This window comes from Saccoglossus kowalevskii, unplaced genomic scaffold, assembly GCF_978046115.1.
Source record: "Saccoglossus kowalevskii unplaced genomic scaffold, keSacKowa6.1 SCAFFOLD_87, whole genome shotgun sequence".
NCBI classification, from domain to species: domain Eukaryota; kingdom Metazoa; phylum Hemichordata; class Enteropneusta; family Harrimaniidae; genus Saccoglossus; species Saccoglossus kowalevskii.
This window is the reverse complement of record NW_028188632.1, coordinates 163,860-186,933: the sequence shown is the minus strand read 5'-3', so window position 1 is coordinate 186,933 and position 23,074 is coordinate 163,860. Positions and strand designations below refer to the sequence as shown.

Sequence of the window (23,074 nt, the reverse complement as noted above, 5' to 3'; positions counted from 1 at the left end):
CTAATAACATTTCTTCAGTTTCATCAGAGTTCCTTAAATTTTGTTCTGGAAACAAAGACTTCAATATTGTTTCTGATACAGTTAGTTTGTGTAATTTTGCTGAATTTGATTTCACTGTGACGAGTGCCTTTATGGTAGGTACTAGCGTGGATATTTTTATACGGTGTTTGCAGTTTGGGCATTTTAGTGTGGATAATTCTTTGCAGAAATTTTCTAGCAATTTGCGGCAAAAACAGTAATACTTGACTGTACACTCAGCAGTGACAATAGATCCCGTAACAACTTCTTTTGTGACCCCAGGTAGATCTTCAGTTTTGCAATTTGTGATTTCGGTTGTTTCTGCAACTGTACTTTCAGGGGTAGTAGTGAGTTGTACTGCTCCAAGATATTTCCTTACACCAACTGAAGTAAATTTGTAACTTCCACCAATGTTAAGGTTGGAGATAACTTGGCCCCACACAGCCATGATTACACAAGCAGTAGTATCTGCAACTACAAATTCTTGCTTCTGCAACATCATACCAGATGCTGTTCTGGTCAATCCAGCATCCCCTTCACTAATAAGTTTTACACTGACATTGACCTGAAGTGATAAAAATGTTTTAACTATAAGATTTACATAGAAGTGACCTGATAGAGATGAAGGTATTTAAATCAAAGCAATTTTCGATAAATAGTGAAAAATAGCATGTTCACCAAAATAAACTCAATATATATACACAGAAAAGCTTATGGAAGAATGGGAGATCAATATCAGTTAACAAGTAATATATACATACCTTCTGAGATGGTGCAATGTTGTCAATAATGTCTTTTAAAGAAGTGATAGCTGTAGAGTTGTCGAGTTGTTGTTTTGAGAATGCGCTGTCGTAGTTGAAAGTCAATTTTTTTAAAACTGACAAACGTGACTCAGAGTTAAATTTCAGATCATTCCTGGTTGCATCTCTTGATGTTGACATCTGCAACTTGTCCAACTTGACTGGACTCCTGAAAGTTAATAATATATATTAGCAGAAGTTTTTTGATTCTTGAGAGTGGCATTACTAGACATGAATTGAAAAGGAGTGTTATAGGATTGTAGTGTTACTTTTTGAGTAATATGTGTAACATATTGAATATTATAGCAATGGTTAAAAAACGAACGCTAAATATGTAGAAATGAGACAATTTAATTGACCGTATTAGTGGTTATTATTGTCATTAGTATATTACTGTTGGATGTCATGAAGAAATCTGAGAGAGGTCCATTTGAGATACTTATATGTATGACATGGAAGCAATTGGACTCATTAACAAGAAATATAATATTACTTGTAATGAAATAATTAATAAAATTACCGTATGGAAGATATCACAAAATAAGAAAATTTGAGAGAGGTCTACCTGTAGTGCCTATACTATGACGACATAATGAGAAAATTTGAGAGTAGGTCTACCTGAGGTACCTATATATATAATATGAAAGCTATCAGACTTGCGGTTTTCAAGAAGATGTCGAAAATATCACTTTTTACCCAAAATGACAAAAACATTCATTAAAATTAGACAATTAAAGATCACGAAATGAACAAATCTCGAAGAGATTCATATGTAGTGCCTCTATATATATAATATTAAAGTAATCAGAATTGCGGTTGTCAACAAGAAGTTGAAAATATTACTTTTTTCCAAAAATGACCAAAATATTCATGAAAATTAGACAATTGAAGATTACAAAATGAACAAATCTGAGAGAGGTCCATATGTAGTACCTATAAATATATATATATATATATATATATATATATATAATATGAAATTAATGAGACTTGCGGTTTTCATTGAGAAGTTGAAAATATCACTTTTTACCAAAAATGACAAAAATATTCATGAAAATTATACAATTGAAGATCACGAAATGAACAAATCTCAGAGAGGTTCACATGTAGTACCTCTATGTATAATATTAAAGTAATCAGACTTGCGGTTTACAACAAGAAGTTGAAAATATTACTTTTTACCAAAAATGACAAAAATATTCATGAAAATTATACAATTGAAGATCACGAAATGAACAAATCTCAGAGAGGTTCACATGTAGTACCTCTATGTATAATATTAAAGTAATCAGACTTGCGGTTTACAACAAGAAGTTGAAAATATTACTTTTTACCAAAAATGACAAAAATATTCATGAAAATTATACAATTGAAGATCACGAAATGAACAAATCTCAGAGAGGTTCACATGTAGTACCTCTATATATAATACTAAAGTAATCAGACTTGCTGTTTTCAACAAGTTGAAAATATCACTTTTTCTCAAAAATGACAAAAATATTCATCGAAATTAGGCAATTGAAGAGCACAAAATGAAGAAACATCAGAGAGGGTCACATGTAGTACCTCTATATATAATATTAAAGTAATGAGACTTGTGGTTGTCATTAAGAATTTGAAAATATCAATTTGTACCAAAAATTACAAAAATATTCATCAAAATTATACAATTGAAGATCACGAAATGAACAAATCTCAGAGAGTTTCACATGTAGTACCTCTATATATAATACTAAAGTAATCAGACTTGCTGTTTTCAACAAGAAGTTAAAAATCTCACTTTTTACCAAAAATATTCTTCAAAATTAGATAATTGAAGATCAGGAAATGAACAAATCTCAGAGAGATCCATATGTAGTAACTACATGTGTATATAATATTAAAGTAATCAGACTTGCGGTTTTCAACGAGAAGTTGAAAATATCACTTTTTACGAAAAATGACAAAAATATTCATCAAAATTAGACAATTGAAGATCACGAAATGGAGAAATCTCAGAGAGGTTCACATGTAGTACCTCTATATATAATACTAAAGTAATGAGACTTGCGGTTTACAACAAGAAGTTGAAAATATCACTTTTAACCAAAAATGACAAAAATATTCATGAAAATTAAACAATTGAAGATCACGAAATGAACAAATCTCAGAGAGGTTCACATGTAGTACCTCTATGTATAATATTAAAGTAATGAGACTTGCGGTTTACAACAAGAAGTTGAAAATATTACTTTTTACCAAAAATGACAAAAATATTCATCAAAATTAGACAATTGGAGATCATGAAATGAGCAAATATCAGAGAGGTTCACATGTAGTAAGTACATTTGTATATATAATTTCAAAGTAATGGGACTTGCAGTGTGAACAGGAAGTCGAAAATTTCGCTTTTACCGAAAATGACAGAAATAATCATGAAAATTAGAAAATTTAAGCTATCATTACGAGATGAAATGTGAGAGAGGTATGCGCAAGGTACATATAGACCAAGTATCAAAGGAATAAGAATTTCATTTTTCAAGAAGAAGTTGAATATGCAAGAAGTTGACACGGGCAGCGGACGTTAAAGGACGCCGATAGACTCTTATTGATAAGCTCCGCTCGAGAAAGTCGATAGCGAAGCTGAAAAGTTAACACGGATGGCGACGGGCAATCGCTTATATGATAAGCTCAGCTCGACAAAGTCGACAGCAGAGTTAACCAATAGTGATTTTTCAGTCATCAAGTTAGTGTGGTTTTAAAAAAAATTAGGATGACGTTGAGTGAGGTTCGATGAAACGACACACTTAGTAGCTGCATGCTTATTAATTTTGGAAATACTCGAGATGATCGGGGCGTAGTTTGTCGTATACAGAAATTTATAGAAGATGAAATAAATAAAGGTTACGAAGTACTACAATCAGGTGTACGATACGTTGCGATAGAGTAGGTTTGACTAGAGGGATATTTAGTTACTTTAACTGTTGTGTGAATGGGACATCAAAATTATTGAAATGAAGAATATAGTTCTTTGGGTCACATTTTAGTAAAATATTGAATGCAATTATTATGGGTGAATACGAGTTTTAGTCAATGTTCGAGTATTTCGTCCATAATGAAATGAGTGAATGTTAACTTACTTCTGTTTTTCAGCATTTGTGAAGCTGTGATGTGATTGCGGGGAAAATATGACCATTTCTTTAAAACCATCTTCATCTTGAAATACCGCGTTGAAATACCTCGTATCACTTGTAGCGGCCAATTTGACTTTGGTTACGCGATGAATGTAACCTTTTCCGTTGAAGAACTCTCTACTTGCCATATTGGTAAATCTAATGAGTGTAACTTTACAGCTGACAGTGAGACATACGATGCTGGCAATCTGACGGGCGGTGGAACACTGGTGGACGCTGTGGTGGTTTTCAGATCGAGGCGTGAGAATATGGCTGTTCTTGACCGATAGTTTTTAGACACTTCGTGAAACGCAAGAGTGGTAATAAACCGTGTAGTTAGTGAGAATAAAATTAAATGGGTGTTGGATTGTGAGATAGAAATGTTAATACGGTTTTGATAGTTTGTTTTTTGGTGCATTTAAGACTTTTGTAAAGAAATGTGTTTATTTGTGGAGGGAGTAAAACAAGACAAGTAATGGCGATAACAACACTGCGTGATTTGCAGAAAACACGATAGAATTTAAATACAATGTACAAGCTGGGTGGAATAAATAAAAATGTTGTTATCCAATGTGATTTTGTGTGCGCCACTGCAGTTTTATATTTTGTTACTACCGTAAAATATGTTTAGACATTTAGATTAGTAACAATTATCACTTCGGGTCCAGTTAGCTGTAAAATATATCACGAATATTTGCTTTTCAGATAAAATAGTTGGTATGTGTTTGTTCTTAGATATTTCAGCTTTGTTGTCTTGTACTTTGTTTAGTAATTTTGAATTTGCAGTTTTGCGATTTTGATACGGAAAATGCCTGTGGGAAATCATTTGTTGGGGGGGGGGTGGTACTGTGTGCATTGTAACTTGTGGGACATAGACCTGAATCCGTTAGGGTAAACAATAATTTGTGCAAAAGTACGTTTGAGGTGTCGACTTTTTTATTAAAATAAGTTACTGAATTAAGTTAGTTAATGGAAAAGACCGGTACGTATTACATTTGAGTCGCTAAGCCCTTGAACCAATACCGTTACTATGTACGGTGGCAAGTTGGCGTTGCCAAAACGGTGACGAAATGTTTGGACGAACAGCAACAGCGGCGCCCCTGAAGTTTCGCTAAGAGCGGCCCGTATGATATGTAATTCGTTTTTCTCATTAGTAGCATTTGAAACAAGGTTTTCTCCTTGTATTTTGTGTATAGGTGCATGCTGCTACCGCGGGGAGAATTGATTTTCTCAGCGGACGAATTAAAGCGCAGAATGTAATTTTCTGCCACAAAAATGCAATAAATAAATATATTTTGAGCGGATAAATGAAAAAAGTTACGAACATAAAAGTGCCATCACACAGAACACTTTTGAGATGTATATCAGTAATGGTGAGTGGGTCCGTGGGTAATGACGGCTAAGCGAGTTTATAATATTTTCTAAAGTCTAATATTTTGTTTTTTGACTTAATCTCAATTGGGGGTAAGTAATCGCAATTTCATCAGTATGATTTTGTAATAAAGTGATAACACTTTTGAATAATCATGACAGGGAACAAAGTTTAAATAAATGGTTTGACTGTAATATAGCCACGTGATGACAAAATGATAGTTGATTAATGAGCAGTTGACTCGCGGCGTGGGAACCGTGACATTGTTTTGTAGTCGTTGCTTTTGATGTGTACTTATGTTAAAATTCTCCACATGTTTCTTTAAAACATCACGTTACAGAAAACAGCTCGAACGTCACCACAATGTTATTGTGACTCATTTTTGTAGATAGTAAACTAAATTTTGTGATACGCAATGGAAAATGCCGTCATTGTTCTATAGTATACGTTGCAGGTCAAACCGGAGGTCATCGTGTAAACAAAGCGTGGGAACTTAACTGAGTAGAAACATTGTTTATTGCGCTTGCCTTTGGTCCATCATTATTTTAGTTGGGCTCGTGGCGGCCGATTTGATGTACAAAATGTATTCGTTACTGCTTCAATAGTATGAGTCTAAAATTGAAAATAAGATTTTGGTTTTCGTAGTTTATTTTGAAACATTATTGTTAAAAGGGGAATGATGCCTTCACAGGGACTGAGGGGTTCGTGGCTAATGACGGCGAAGTGAATGTCTAATATTTTTTTGGAATTTAACATTTTGGTTGTTGACGTAATATCAATTGATGAATTGATTGTTGAAGTTGTTTCTGTGTTGGCGAGATTCCGTTTTGAAGGATAAGATTTTGAAATAAATGTTGGAAATTGAAATGCTATTTTCTAGACGCTATGAAACGCCATTTCCTATATATTGAGGGGCAAATTTTTCTAACAGAGAAGGGTTTGAGCTTCATATTGGAGGCGCGACGCCCCCTAATTTTTTTGTCTATTCTGGAGGCGGACATCCGGGCATTTTTCACCGCTTGCGAACCATTACCGTAAAAACAGAGGTCGAAAACTTTCAGAAAACGGGATGGTTGTTAAGACACCCCTGAACAGTGAGTGTAACAAGATTGCCCCTGTATGTCCATCATATACGTGTTTCACATGCGCGTGCATGTCGTTGTTGGGTGTAACGTAAATTTGCATGCGTGATATTGTGCTCCTTGGTGCACAAATCGATGGTACATAAATAAAATTAGTATGTATCGATTATCAGTAAATTGACATGTTTGTATTTTCAGGTATGACAAAGCAGAAGTATTTTTGCACACCAGCAACGTTACTACCGGGAAATTCGTTTATTAGTGTGTCAATTGGAAGCAAAAGTTAACAATGGGTGTTTACAGCATATGTGAGCAAGTGTTCACTAAATGTGAATTATTATGAAATCAAATGCATAACACATATCGAAGAATGGTCTCGAAGTAGGTACACTGTTTTACTGCCGTAGCTAGCCACTGTTTGGACTATTCGTTTTATTTGTTTTGAAACAATTATTAGAACGCAGTGAAAGTCACACGCAAGCTAGATATTATAAATATTGTACAAATGAGCAGTGGGGTTAGAAATTCACGGAGGTTCAGTAAGGATACACTTTTTTGGAGAAAAGTCGCGCTTGAAACAGTGAAATATGTTTTCAGTCTGGAAAAGGTGGCGATAATGTAAAAGTCAGATGGACGTTGAGGGCGGGTTGTGTTCTATGACATAACGTGTGTGATGCACTGGTTGGTGGGTTCGGGATGAAAAGATTTAACTGATTTGTTGCAGGTGGTCGATGCGTGAGAGATTTTAGCTTTAAAGGGTGGTAGTAGTCGCGCCACGCATGGGCGAGATATATGGGTCTCATATAAACATAGATGGCGACTTTGACTGTTGCGCAGATTGACGAGTACTAACTGAGACGTTTCCAAGCTTTAATTAGGTAATTTTAGGTGCTTGGAAGGTATAGAAGGAGTCACCAGCGGTATTCATTGCAGGTTGCGCACAGGTTGAACCTCAAACTTGTGATTTCATTTGAAGAGCGCAGTGGATTGTGGGGAAATCTATGTTTATCAACACAAATGTAGCACATGCGCAGTGCGACGACCACCGCGCTTTAAGTGACAAGAAAGATATTTTATTGATGTACTTTGGAGTCATAGATAGTATCGATTGGTGAAAGATGCATTTTTCCAGGCATATTGGTTTACTATCGAAAACTGTTTTAATTTGTGTTAATATTTCTAAAGATTTGAATGCATGGACATCGTGATTCCTGGGTGATCTAACAACATGGCAATGTAAGTGAGCAGCCCATGTGATTAATTCATATTGAAAAATATTTAATGTTATTTGATTCAAGGACGGTGGTTTTCGTGTGTTGGAATTTCACGTAAACAATGTATTGTAAATTCAGGACGGGACGCGACAGAGTACGGCATTTGAAGTATGAATATATTAATTTTGTGATTTGTAAAAAAAGATGTTGTGGTTGCTGTTTTTCTTAATTTCTTGTGTATATATTATTTGCTATTTAAAAACGATGTGAAGTCAAACGATGATTTTGTGTTGGACGGGCGTATAAGTTTTGCGGCGGTCTTCGTCACTAGGCATATTACAATAGTTTGTGTTACTTCTTTTATGTTAGTTAAATAAATAATATTATTAAAAATAAAGCCTTATTTGTTTGAGTTAGCAAATGTGTGGAAAACTGTTTTCAACGAATCCTCGAGGCGGAGGTACGTCACAAGACGTTCCACGTTGCGAAAGCGAAATAGCGCCTCCAAGTGACCATATTTGGGGTTATAGTTCATTAATTCCAAGACGTGTCCGGTGAGTTGACTGTAAATTTAGATAAGTAGTTCGTAACGTTCATTGTTTAAACAGCTTTTCTTCATTTCGAATGGGTATAACTGGGTGTAGTACTTTCCTGAAACTGTGAGCCATGTTTAATATGTAAGTAGCCGTTTTCCGCGGTCACAAATTGTTCATTTCTAGCGACTAACTGTTATTTTTGGCGGCCGCCATGTTTGATACTTTGTTCGTGAAGCGTTGTTCAGTACTTCAGTTATCAGTTATCAGTATTTGGCTGTGTATAACTTGTATGACATTTTATTATGTATTTTAATGAGTTTACAAAATTTTAAATCAATTGACTGCTGTTTGAATGTCGTTATGTTTTTAAAATTACTAAAAGCGTTGAGTTTAGTCAGTTCCGTTGCTTTGCGTTGCGCATGTGCAGATAACAAAAACATGATTGTTGAATTTATTGTATTAGTCATAATGACCTAAGGTTCATGTCTTCAAATTCTACCTTACAATGTATTTTTAGACTTTTCTGATGATTATTTCGTTAGATATCTTTTGATATATTTTTTTTTATTGGGTATCATTTCTGTTGCCTGAAATACTAAGTGTTCTGTCTTCTGTTTTTTTATTGTTGACATTATTTTGTTTTGTAGTTCTGTGTATAAATCTAAAGGTATATATATTATTTGTTTTGATATGTTGCTATGTTGTTGGTTTTATATGAATTTCCAAAACCAATATATTGATTGTTTATTCCTTAGAGCTAACAAAAAGGACAAGTGAACTCCCTTTGATGTCATTGTTACCATGACTTGGACCAACTATTTAGTACAGTGATAATACTTAATATGTTTAACAGTTTTGCATTGATTACCAACAAGTCTAAACAACAACAGGAAGTGTTAGTAAACATTTGAAAGAAAGGCAATTAGCATACTGTCAACGTTGTGGCGATCATAATTTGCATAAAATTACATATTCAATTGAGGACAATTGCATGTATTGGGGTTTTTTGTAATGTTTTTTTCGTAACAAATTTTCCTAATTTATACAGTATTGTCAGGATTTGGCAGGAATCTGAGCACTGAAATCAGAGAAATATATTCAGATTAAAACTACACTATGAAACCATACAAGTTCTTGTGTCAAGACACTTTCAAATGTTTTGGGCGTTCCATAGCCATCGGTACGATGTGCTTGCCGTGGTAAACTGAATTATAAATAAAAATAAAACATAATTGCCGAAGCCATCGGTTGAATGAAAGGTGTGAAAACATGCTAACTTTGTCCTTTGTGAGCTTATTAGTTGTCTGAGGTGGAAGGCAGTAGTCTGCAAGACATCCGGGAACTATGTCCGTTAGATGCAGTTTAACTGATCACTGCGGCCGCTGAAGCGTGGCAGTTGGCCGCGTTAGACAGGTGGCCGCTATAAACAGGGTACTTTACATGTAAAATTCGTAGAGACTGTTCGGGTATGACCGCTATAGGCAGGTGGCCGCTGTATCCAGGTGGCCGTTAACACACGTTTGACTGTACCTGGGCCAATGTTTTCCATGGTATTTTTCAGTACACATTGTGTTGCATTATGAACTACCTGGGCCAATGTTTTCCATGGTATTTCTCAGTACACATTGTCTTGGGTTCTGAACTACCTGGGCCAATGTTTTTCATGGTATTTCTCAGTACACATGGTGTTGCATTATGAACTATCTGGGCCAATGTTTTTCATGGTATTTCTCAGTACACATGGTGTTGGGTTCTGAACTATCTCGGCCAATGTTTTCCATATTATTTTTCAGTACACATTGTGTTGGGTTCTTAAAAATCAGGACCAATGTTTTCCATATTATTTTTCAGTACACATTGTGCTGGTTCTGAACTATGAGGGCCAATGTTTTCCATATTATTTTTAAGTGCACATTGTGTTTGGTTCTGAACTACCTGGGCCAATGTTTTTCATGGTATTTCTCAGTACACATGGTGTTTGGTTCTGAACTACCTGGGCCAATGTTTTTCATGGTATTTTTCAGTACACATTGTGTTGGGTTCTGAACTACCTGGGCCAATGTTTTCCATATTATTTTTCAGTGCACATTGTGTTGGGTTCTTAACAATCAGAAGCAATGTTTTTCATGGTATTTTTCAGTACACATTGTGTTTGGTTCTGAACTACCTGGGCCAATGTTTTTCATGGTATTTTTCAGTACACATTGTGTTGGGTTCTGAACTACCTGGGCCAATGTTTTTCATGGTATTTCTCAGTACACATTGTGTTGGGTCTGAACTATCAGGGCCAATGATTTCCATGGTATTTCTCAGTAAACATTGTGTTGGGTTCTGAACTACCTGGGCCAATGTTTTTCATGGTATTTCTCAGTACACATTGTGTTGGGTTCTGAACTACCTGGGCCAATGTTTTCCATGGTATTTCTCAGTACACATGGTGTTGGGTTCTGAACTATCAGGGCCAATGTTTTCCATGGTATTTCTCAGTACACATTGTGTTGGGTTCTGAACTACCTGGGCCAATGTTTTTCATGGTATTTCTCAGTACACATGGTGTTGGGTTCTGAACTATCTGGGCCAATGTTTTTCATGGTATCTCTCAGTACACATTGTGTACGGGAACTGTTAATTTGGGTTTGCTCCGTCTGTCCGTTCGCCCGTCCACCTGTACGTACGTCTGGAGCTATGTCTCGGACACCCCTTGACGGATTGAATTGAAACATTACACGTCGACAATACATAATGTCTTACATATATGCGTCAAGTTACTATATGATCGGAGCTTAAATTGCCGACTGGCAGACATTTTGGATGTAAAATTTGCTGTTTCTGATACCTAAATGTGTCGGAAGCTGTTTCTCAGAGATGACTTGGCTGATTTGGATTAATCATACATATTTGGTTATAGGTGCACTTCATATTTTTTCTGTGATTGAAACAAATATGGCTGACTGGCAGCCATTTTGTTTTTTATGGTACGCATGCTACTTTCTAAAATTTTTAAAATTTTGTACAAAGATAGTATACCAAGGAATACATTTGTACGAACATTATTTTTGTGATTTGATTCAATATGGGTGACCGAAGCCCAAATTTTCTGTAAAAGTGTTAAATCGTCATTTTGTACATGTCCGGAGCTGTTTCTCAGAGATGAATAGGCCAATTTAGATTAAAATTGATATGTTGATCACACATATTGGGTTATAGGTACACGTCATATTTTTTTCGTGATTTGAACAAATATGGCTGACTTGTGGCCATTTTGTTTTTCATGGTACCCATACTACTTTCCCATGAATGCAATGAACATTTCTCTTTAAATTGTGTACAAAGACAGTATACCAATAGAAACATCACCATGAACATTATTTTTGTAATTTGATTCATTATGACTGCCCAATGGCCAATTCTCGTGTAAAAGCACTAAATCATAAATAATCACCTATTAATGGTTTCAATCTAATCTCAATGACTTTATCAGCATCAAATTGACATGTCAGATCACAAAACTTTGGACAGGGACTGTGTCATTAACAATGACTTGTTTTTCTTGATTTGATTGAAAATGGTGGACTGGTGGCCATTTTGTTGTTTTTGAGTACCCTATTCTCATTATACAGAGATAAAATTTTGTATTAATGCAAGATAATGGATTAAATGTTGTTTTCAGTTTTTTTTTGTTTTCATTGACATTTATCCATTGGTGGCCCAAAACTGAATGCTTTGATACTTGGTGTACTGTTAGATTTGTTCATTTCATGATGATATCTTCAATTTTTTAATTTTGGTGAATATTTTTGTTATTTTCAGTAAAAAAGGATATTTTTGACTTCTTGTTAAAAACCGCAAGTCTGATTGCTTTAATATTACATTTATAGGTACTACATGTGGACCTCTCTCAGATTTGTTCATTTCATGATGACATCTTAAATTTTGGGGAATATTTTTGTCATTTTTGGTAAAAAGTGATATTTTCGTCTTGTATAATACAAGTGAGATTGCTTTGGTACTATACAAATTGGGGCTCCAGGCAGACTTGTCAGGCTGCTTGTTATAAATTTGCATTAATAACTTTTTCATTTTTATTCTGTAGTTGATGATAATCGTATACATGCTAAGGTAAGTGCATATTTGCTGCAGACTCTTGGTATACAATGTCTGACAAGTCTATTTTGATAGAACTCTATAGAGATGCATGTGTTGTGCATTACTCACTTCTTTGTGGATGCACGTGTATGATTTTTTTATGTTATGCATATATTCATACAAGTTGGTTTGAATTTATTTTTCTTGTGATTGAGAAATTCTATAATTTTCATGATTTTGAATCTTATTTGAGAAAAAAATAAGATGCATTTCAGAATGCATATTAATCTAACACTAGTGATAATTTAACATTATTCTAACCCCACCAACTTCAATTTACAATTTCCAATATTTCGATCATTGCTTTCTTCTGTAGTAATCAGTCTCTTTTATTGGATGTATGGTCCTTAGCTCATAAAACATCACTCATGAAAAATTATCATTGAGGAATATGTCACTTTAAATGTCCATTATTTTGCCACTGCACAGTAACATCTCTTCAGTATTGATTAAACCTGCAAAGTTAGTAGACAGTCAGATATTTTAGCCCAAACACAGAATGTTGAAGTATGATTATTTTTAAATAGATTTTGCTGCATTTAAATAAAGTTTACACATTCAGGTCAGTTACAATAAACTTTGTACTTCTGTATTGTGCCACTAACTACGAAGAATCTAGACTTGATTCTAATTTACTTTCATGAGATTGAAAAATTTGAAAAATGATGTCAACATTATGATGCACATGTGTATATACTATGATGTGGCTTCAACGTCCCTTGTCTGATGTAAACCTTGGGGGTTTCTTATAGAAACCATTTAATATAACTTGTTATTTTTTGAATAGTCTCAAGTAAGTTAGCTAAGAGCTTGGTGATGTATAAATATATTTAAATTATATCTTTCAGATGCCACGAAAGAAGAATTGGAAGAGAAGTGAAGCAATGAAGAGAAGATCAACTGTGGACAAATCTGCTCCACATTCAAGCAATGTCCCATCTGTGCTGGGTGTTATCCCAGCTGAAGAGGTGAAATGGGATGTAAATGCTACTTCAAATATTGTCCCTCGGGACGCAAATACTACTGCAAATACTGTCCCTCGGGACGCAAATACTATTGCAAATATTGTCCTTCGGGACGCATATAATACTGTTAATATTGTCCCTCGGGACGCATATACTACTGTAAATATTGTCCCTCGGGACGCAAATACTTCAGATAATACTGTCCTTTGGGACACGTATGGAAATATTGCCAAGAATGATGATAAAGATAGCTTCTCAAAAGATGGAAATGGTTCTGTAATTAAAGAAGGCATGGTGTGTGAATTGATATCTGATGCAGAAGGCACAAATTATCAGAGGACAGGTAATGAGATAAATCCAATATTTTCAGTACAAGGCAGCTTTCATCAAGGTGATTCTCAATTTCTGGATAACAGTGGCAAACAGTGTGTTGCTAACAGCCTAGTTTCTATTATATTTAGTCAAATAAGACATGTAGAATATTGGCATACAGATGATCTTGATGTGATACTGCAAACAGGTAACGAATTATATGGGTTTTTACAGCGTTCTACAACAATGCAGTCTGCTTTTTTACTTGTGACTGAATTACCTCAGATAATAGATTTATTTGACACACAGTTTACTTTGAGTATTGGTGAATCATTAACTGGAATCATTGGGCAAACTGATAGTGAGATTTCTTTTGTAATGTCTTTTGATAATGCGCTAGTTTTATCATTGACTGAATATAATGCTTGTTTTATTAATTTTGGAGGTGCTGTATTTGCTGTTATCAAAAAAGATGGATACTACTGGGTATTTGACTCTCATTCAAGAGATGCTAATGGTATGGTCACACCAGATGGCACTAGTGTATTACTGCGGTTCCCAAGTATTGAGGTAGTGTATAAACAGTGTTGTAAACTTGCAGACTCTATGCATTTAAGTCAGCTTGAACAGTTTGAAGTTACAGGTATAAATATCAATGAAGATGAATGCCGTAGTGTTTGCTTTGAATCTGATAACCAGCATCAGTCTGCAGATGAAGTGCTAATTTGTGAAAGTGAGAGTAGTCCACTGGTTTATCGTCCTTTGACTTTGCTACTTAGAAACAGTTTGTGTGATGAACTTAGAATTTCGAATGAAGACCTTGCTGAACATGGAAATATTAGTGTCTGTACTGAAATAGGTGATCCATGTGTTACTCAGCCTATCCAAGGTGATGGTAACTGTTTTTTTAGAGCCTTGTCATATGCTATTTCCGGTAATGAAAATAATCACAGGAAGATGAGAATGAGCATTGTACGGCACCTGGTGGACAATGATTCAGCATTTTATTCCTACTTGAGACCTGGTTATGAGTCAGTTGCTGACTATGTGAGTTCATCACGTATGCGTTATTCAAGAACCTGGGCAACAGAAGTTGAAATATTTGCAGCTGCTGATTTTTTGAAGACAGATATTTGTACATTCACCCGGAATAAATGGCTAGAATATTCAAACCGTCAAATTAATAAAAATGCAGCTAATAGCGGGAAAGCAATTTACCTGAAACACTGCAATGAGATGCATTATGAAGTTGTACAATGTGTAAAGCCACCAGGAACTGTGATATATGAATGTTCTCATAATGTTCAACCACAAGTAAAACAATGTCGTGCAAGTAAGAGGACCATATACAGTACAATTAATTGTTCTTCAAGTTGTGACTTGAAAGTTGCAGATAAACAATGTAAACCTGTGACCAATTCATTTGATTGTTTATCATCTACTTGTTACTCAACATTAGGTAAAAGATTAAAAAGAAAAGGCAGACGTGCAAATAATAAAACGCGTAGAGATAATTACCAGAAAAAAAAAGCTATGGATCAAAAGTTGAAATATACCGATGATAGTTGTCAAACAAAGAAATGTAAATTGCAGGATATTGTTCGATACCATACTGAAAAAGAATTCCGTGAAAAAAAGAAACTACAAAGTATATCTCTATACAAAGATTATGCTACCTTAAGAAGAGCAAGGAAGGAACATAGCATTAACAAATATGCAGAGAATGAGACCCACAGGGAAGCTGTAAAGCGACAAAGTGTTAACAAATATGGAGAGAATGAGTCCCACAGGGAAGCTGTAAAACGCCGAAGTGTTAACAAATATGCAGAGAATGAGTCCCACAGAGAAGCTGTAAAGCGACAAAGTGTTAACAAATATGGAGAGAATGAGTGCCACAGGGAAGCTGTAAAACGCCGAAGTGTAAACAAATATGGAGACAATGTTGAACATAGGCAAGCTGTAAAGACACGCAGTATTCAAAAATATAAAGATAATGAATCACACAAAGAAATAGTTAAATCTAAAGTGACTGCTTTTAGGTTATCACAAATAAATAAGAAGAAAATCATAGACACAGTTATAAATGAATTCCGTAGTGAAACTAAATATGGTCCAGAGTATGTCTGTTCTGTTTGCCATCGTCGTCTTTTCAAAAATCAAGTTCTTGAATGTAAAAAAGAAATGTATTCAAGAAGAATGAATAATGTGTCAAGTGTTGCTGAGAAATGTATTACTGAAGACTATCTTCATAAGTGTACTATGACATGCAATAATGATTGCGTCTCTTCTAGAAGTTCTGAAACAAAATTATGGATATGTTATACCTGTCATCGTAAAATTCTTAATGGGAATATGCCTGCTGAAGCAGTTGCCAATAACCTCCATCTGAATCCTATTCCTGAAGAATTAAGCTGTCTGAACTCACTTGAACAGCACCTCATTTGTTTGCATATACCATTTATGAAGATGTTGGCTTTACCTAAGGGTGGTCAAAATGGTGTCCATGGGCCCGTGGTTTGCGTTCCATCTAGCATCGATAAAGCGATATCTGTTTTACCAAGAAGCGAGGTGGATGATCAAATGATTAGAGTAAAATTAAAGAGAAAATTGTCATATAAAGGCCATTATCAATATCAGTTTGTCAATGATTCTCATATTAAAACTGCTTTAGAATATCTGCATGTCAACAATAAGTGGTATAATAATGTGCGTTTCAATGAAACTTGGACAAATCCGCTAGCAAGAATTGATGAAGAGCAGGAAGAAGTATGTGATGCAGATGATAGCTTATCACCACTTGCCAATTCAAATTCTGAATCACACGACAATGAAGATAATGAGAAAGAGCGACATGGAATGTTTCATGATACGTGTTTGCAACCTGTTGACATAGCACAGGAAGTTCTTGATCAGCATTTTGATAACATTGCTTGTGTTGCTCCTGCTGAGGGAAATAGTCCAGTAAAAATGTTGGAGGATGAAGCCAATGAAGCTAAATCATTTCCTGTATTGTATCCTTCAGGGTCACCAACGTTTCATGATAAGCGTGAGGAAAGGATTACACTTGCACGATATCTACATAGTCGTTTAATGAATGCAGATTGTAGATTTGCTAGAAACAGTGATTTTATATTTTATGCGCAGTATTTATCAGAGGTACAGCAGGTTATTTCTAATGTGTCGATTGCACTACGAAAAGGTTTGAGTAAAGCTTGTGACAAAAGTGTCACTGCATCGACTTTGATAGATACACAGTCACTGAAAAAACTTCTGGAATATGATGAAGGTTATAAATTTATGAAACCCATCCGAGGTACTCCACCTTTTTGGCAGAGTGCACAGAAGGATCTATTTGCAATGATAAGACAACTAGGTATACCTACGTGGTTCTGTTCATTTTCATCAGCTGACATGAGATGGCCTGAAATGATTGAAAGTATTCTCCGAGAGGAAGGTGATAGTCGTTTTGCTGAAGATCTTGATTGGTCTGAAAAGTGTGCGCTATTGAAGAAGAATCCTGTAACAGCTGCCCGAATGTTTGACCGCAGATTTCATTGTTTTTTGAAAAAGGTTATTTTATCACCTGCAGAGCCTATTGGAAAGATTAAAGATTATTTTCATAGAGTTGAGTTTCAACAGCGTGGCTCACCTCATACTCACTGTCTATTTTGGGTTGAAGATGCACCTACTATTGATAAAGACCCTGATGAACAGGTGACGGAGTTTGTAGATAAATATGTAACCTGTGAAATACCCTCTGAGGAACATGATGAAGAGCTATATGAAATTGTGAATAGTGTTCAGAAACACAGTACAAGGCATTCTAAAAGTTGTAGAAAACAAGGTACTGAATGTCGGTTCAATTTTCCACGTCCACCTTCCAAAGAAACATTCATCTCTCGAGCTAATGGTCTTAATGGTAGCGAGGATAATGACAGGGTTAATATTGAATCTGAGGACGTAGATGATATTGATATAGAAAGTGATGAACATGATGCAGCACCTTTGCCAAAGGAAATGACTAATGCTGAAGCAAAGTCAATTTTGACCAAGATTTGGAATGCACTTTTACATTCTGAAATTGAGTTTTATACAGTAGACGACTTGTTCAACAACATTGGAATATCTCAAGATGTTTTTGAAAGGGCTTATAGTAAATTGACAAAGAAAACCAGTGTAGTTTTGCAAAGACAACCCAATGCTGTTTGGGTGAACCAGTATAATAAAGATCTTCTGCGATGCTGGAATGCAAACATTGACATACAATTCATAGTAGATGCTTACAGTTGTATTGTGTACATTATCAGTTACATCTCAAAAGCTGAAAGAGAAATGGGATTATTATTGGATCATGCACAGAGAGAAGCTTCAAATGAAGGAAATGTGGATGCACAACTAGCAATGAAAAAGTTGGGAGGTGTATATCTTCACAACAGAGAGCTTGGTGCTCAGGAAGCTGTATATAGGGTGTGCAATTTGAAGTTAAAAGAAGGATCAAGAAAAGTTCATTTTATTCCCACTGGAGAAAATCCAATCAAAATGAGTTTACCTTTAGAAGTTCTTCAAAAGAAATGTAAAGGTGGGAACTTGAGTAAAGATGATATTTGGATGACAAGTATGGTTGATCGTTACAAAAACAGACCAAAAGATCTTTATTTTGATATCCTGTGTCTTGCAAGTTTTGTTTCTGAATATCGTGTTTTGTCTACATCAGAGGCTTCAAAAAAAGGAAAAAATGCTGTTCCTTTAGAAAATGGTCTTGGCTACGTGATGAAAAGATCTCGAACAGAACCGGCAGTAGTGAGGTATCCTCGATTTTCTGTCTCAAAACATCCAGAAAAACATTATCAAAGTATTCTTCAACTTTTCCTGCCTTATCGAGCTGACTTTCAGTTGAAACCAAGAACTTTTGAGTCATTTGAAGAGTTCTATGAAAATGGTGCTGTGAAAATCGGGGTCAATAAAGTTGAAACTGTGAAAGCTATTGTGAACAGAAACAGGGAATTGTTTGAGAAAGAAGCTGATGCAATTGAGGAAGCAGAAAAAGTAATGGAAAAACATCCTTCCTTGGAAGATGCATGGGCTCAAATTCACTCAGAATCTGAGTTGCAAAGATTAGAATGTAAAGAAAATGCACCACCAGATTCTTTATCTGAGAATGGCGATATTGATGATTCAATTCCTGATTTGCTTCCAAAATCTGAAAATGGTAGTTCCACTGATGTATATCTGCATTGTGGAATATCTAGAGATGATGCAAACATATTGATGAGGTCCTTAAATTACCAGCAGTTAGACATATTTTACACGGTTCGAGAATGGTGCCTGAATACTGTTAATGGTGAAAACATAGACCCTTTTTACATGTTTCTAACTGGTGGAGCAGGTACTGGTAAATCTCATTTAGTCAAGGCTATATACTATGAAGCTTCACGAATTCTTGCTCGTGTTCTACCAAATCCAGATGACACATCTGTTCTATTGACAGCACCAACAGGTGTTGCCGCATTCAATATAAATGCAAGCACAATACATAGTACCTTTTCGATAGCGATTGATGCAAAATTACCATATCAACCACTTGGAGAAGAGAAAATGAACACACTGCGTTCAAAAATGGCTAGTCTTAAGATTCTCATTATTGATGAAATTTCAATGGTTGATAAGAAGCTTTTTGGATATGTGCATGGAAGATTGAGGCAGATAAAACAAACTCGCGACTATTCACCATTTGGTGGTGTTTCTGTGATTGCTGTTGGTGACTTTTACCAGTTAGCACCTGTGAAAGGTAAAGCTTTGTATGTTAACAGTGAAGGTGTTGATCTTTGGAATGATTATTTCTCCATTGCTGAATTAACTGATGTGGTAAGGCAACAGAATTTGGAATTTGTAGCAACATTAAATAACATTAGAACAAGAAGAAGAGTAGAGGAATTAGAACCAGAATCTGTTAAAATGCTTCAGGAATGTGAAACTGGTGAAGATAGTGATGGAATTCATATTTTTGCCACTAATAAAGAGGTTGATGAATGCAATGTCACAAAGCTGCACTTTACATGTAGTGACCCTGTATGTATTCAGGCAGAAGACTTTGGTAGAAATCCTAAAACCCAAAAACTGGAGAAACAGGATGTGCAGTTTGCTAAAGTCTATAATACAAATTTACCGAAGTCAATCACTTTGGCTATAGGTGCTCGTGTGATGTTAATTAAAAACGTTGATGTATCAGATGGTCTGGTAAATGGTGTATTTGGCACAGTAGCCCATATATGCTTAACTCCTGGTGAAAGCTTTCCTTCTGGTATATATGTTGTGTTCGACAACGAGAAAATTGGAAACAATGTACGAAAACATTCAGAAGAATTCTCTTTATTACCAAAGAACAGTACATTGATAAAACCCCAGGAAGATAGAGTGAACAATGGAGGCGGTATTCGACGTCAATTTCCTTTAAAACTTGCCTATGCATGCACAGTACACAAGGTGCAAGGAATAACTGTGGAGAAAGCTGTAGTTACATTGGACAAAATGTTTGCAGGAGGACAAGCTTATGTGGCATTGAGCCGCGTGAAGACAATAGATGGACTAATTATCAGAGGATTCAAGGAATCTGTGATATATTGCAATGACAAGATCAAAGATGCTGTTTCAACCATGCCCAAGTTTATTACCTTGTCAGAAAAAAAATCAAATATAGATTCGTCCTATACCATCATGCTTCACAACATAGAGGGCATATATGCACACATTGAAGATTTGAAACATGATAACAAATTCTTGAATGCAGACTTCATTTGTTTGACAGAAACATGGTTGTCAAATACTGATACACTTGATATGTTGCAACTACATGATTACAACTTTCAGCACAAGCCCAGATCACTATCTTATAATAATTTCAATGAGAATACAGCTGACTTGGCACAACAAGCTCATGGTGGAGTATGTGTTTATTCCAGAACAGAAAACACTGTTGAATTCCTGCATCTGCCGGTCACCAATTTAGAATATCTGGCCTTTTATGTGACTGATGCTAGACTTGCTATTGCTGTTGTGTACAGACCTTCATCATACAAAGCTGATACATTTAGGAAAAGTCTATTGTGTTTGGTAACAGAACTGGAAAAAATCCCTGGTGGTAACATCATTCTTGGTGATTTTAATGAAAATCTCTTTCTGTGTTCTGGTGTGAGGAAGATCATGGAAGGAAGAGGATACACACAATATGTAACACAGACAACTACAGAAAGTGGGACACTATTGGACCATGTTTATGCAAAGTGGAAAGAAATTATTAGTGTTGAAGTTATGCAGACATATTATGGTTTTCATGAGGCAGTTTGTGTTAAGTTATGAGCAACCAAATTGCTGAATGAAGGTTATAGGTGGTGTGGGGGCAATTGGGATTTTTAACATTGAGTTGAAATATGCGTATCATATCTGTTGACATGTCACATGATTGACTATTTGGAATGGCGTTCAAATAAAAATTGTTAAAATTGATTTAAGTTGGAAAATGTTTGGTTATGCGAACAATTTTTGTCATTTGTATATTTTTGTGTCATTTTAACATATTTGCTGCATTTTGTATATGACATCTACTCTGTAATTCACCTGTACAAGCATGTCAAAAAGTTAAGGCCACTATTTCTGGAAGAATAACAGGAAGAAGTGTGACTGCTCATCCAACGTATGCATACAGATATAAATTGTGACAGAGAAAAGTTAATTATTTGTCACTGTCAATTCAGACCATAAGGTGCACATGTAATAGCTCAACTATTTCAAACACCTGTGTAATTGTTCCAAGTTCATCAGATGACAAGTTTTTTATCATCAAGGATGAAATTTGTCACTCAATGAAAGTATTTTGTACTCATTCACAAACACTTGTGAATACAAATGTAGCAAATTGTACAGATTATTTTGGTACTTTTCAACCTTCTGAAATTGTTAGATGCTTGTACAGGTGCATTTATTAACAGAGTTCTTTTATGTGATTAGCCTGCATTACATTAAATTTAATTGTCATCATTTGCACTAAATTTGCTAGATTTATTTTCAGATTCTACTCCACATGAGATGTTATAAAGTTGAGCATATTTTGATTATGTTTGAACATATTTTCTTAATGTCAACTAACCAGATGGCATTGGTGAAAACAATTTAAATCAGCGTCTGTCTGTCTGTCTGTCTGTCTGTCTGTCTGTCTGTCTGTCTGTCTGTCTGTCTCTGTCTCTGTCTCTGTCTCTGTCTCTGTCTCTGTCTCTGTCTCTCTGTCTCTGTCTGTCTGTCTCTGTCTGTCTGTCTCTGTCTGTCTGTCTGTCGCACCTTGCTCACATTAGATTCAACAATGCAATTGATGTTGCTCTCTAAGTAAATATCTAACTATTTTACTGTGCTGTGAAGTCTTGATATCAAGTACCAAGAGGCTTTTGTAATGGAATAGCATGAAAAAGGTAAGGCTGTGTATTGACTTTTTTGCTCATTGGTTAAATGATGTGTAATGAAGTATGGCAACTAACATTTAATTTAACTACATGAAAAAGTTTTACAATTTCTACTTTTATTTCTAGTTATACCCTATATAGTGTAAGGCTTATTCACATTGCAAATGTAATACCCCTGGTACATATTTATCAATAAATTTTGATTATTTGCCCTTTTTACATTGATTTCAGAGATTCAACTGTGAAAGGCTCACTTCACCCCTTATTAACAACAATGGAGCTTCACCATTCATATGAAATATAGGTAATGCTCATTACTTTTGCTATTGTTTTGAAATGTAATAAATGACAATGGTGTTGAAAATAATTATATGGTTCACAAATTTTCAGCATGTGTCATTTTTTTATGGTTGTTTTCTTTTAGATTGTACTGGGTTAGCAGTTGAGCCAAAGGGAAAGATAATTTTAACCTGGACGTTGGTGTCTGTATGCTTGTTATACTATATATCCACTTGAATAGTGTTTGCTATTTAGAAGATTATCATACTTTTTCTCTTCTATTATATGAAGTGTTGCAACAAATAACTGATTGGTACGTACTTGGTTTGTGTATTTTTTATGACCTTGTCAAAGTCCACTTCAAATAAGTGGCGTTCATGTTACACATTTTGTCACATGTTGAGAGATGAGACCAATTACAATAGAGGGCAGTACCAAAACTCAAAATGAAATCAAATCAAATCACTACGTTGGTATTAATTTAAGACAACATACAGTGATTCATGTTTGTATTACATGGCATTGAAGGTAGTGCAGCTAGATATGGTCAGATGCTGTAGTAATAATGGAAATGAATGCAGAACAATGTGGTGCATATTTATGTGCTGCTGCAACTGGGTACCTCTTGTAGTGCTACATCAAAGTAAAAAATAACTTCTTCAATTTATTCTTTGCCATTTATGTGCATGATGACTCGTAATAAATACCATCACACCAAATGAATATAATTTCAATAAAGTAATCATAA

General features: G+C 35.2%; 1 protein-coding gene across 1 annotated transcript; it reads left to right on the top strand.

The window, feature by feature from the left end:
* Nucleotides 1–8,058: 8,058 nt before the first annotated feature.
* On the top strand, nt 8,059–20,953 carry LOC146726071 (uncharacterized). The gene is made up of 3 exons (XM_085496293.1): nt 8,059–8,098; nt 12,268–12,293; nt 13,169–20,953. Exons 1-3 carry the CDS (start codon nt 8,059–8,061, stop codon nt 20,951–20,953), a joined length of 7,851 nt encoding a protein of 2,616 aa, XP_085352419.1.
* The last annotated feature ends 2,121 nt before the right edge of the window (nt 20,954–23,074 follow it).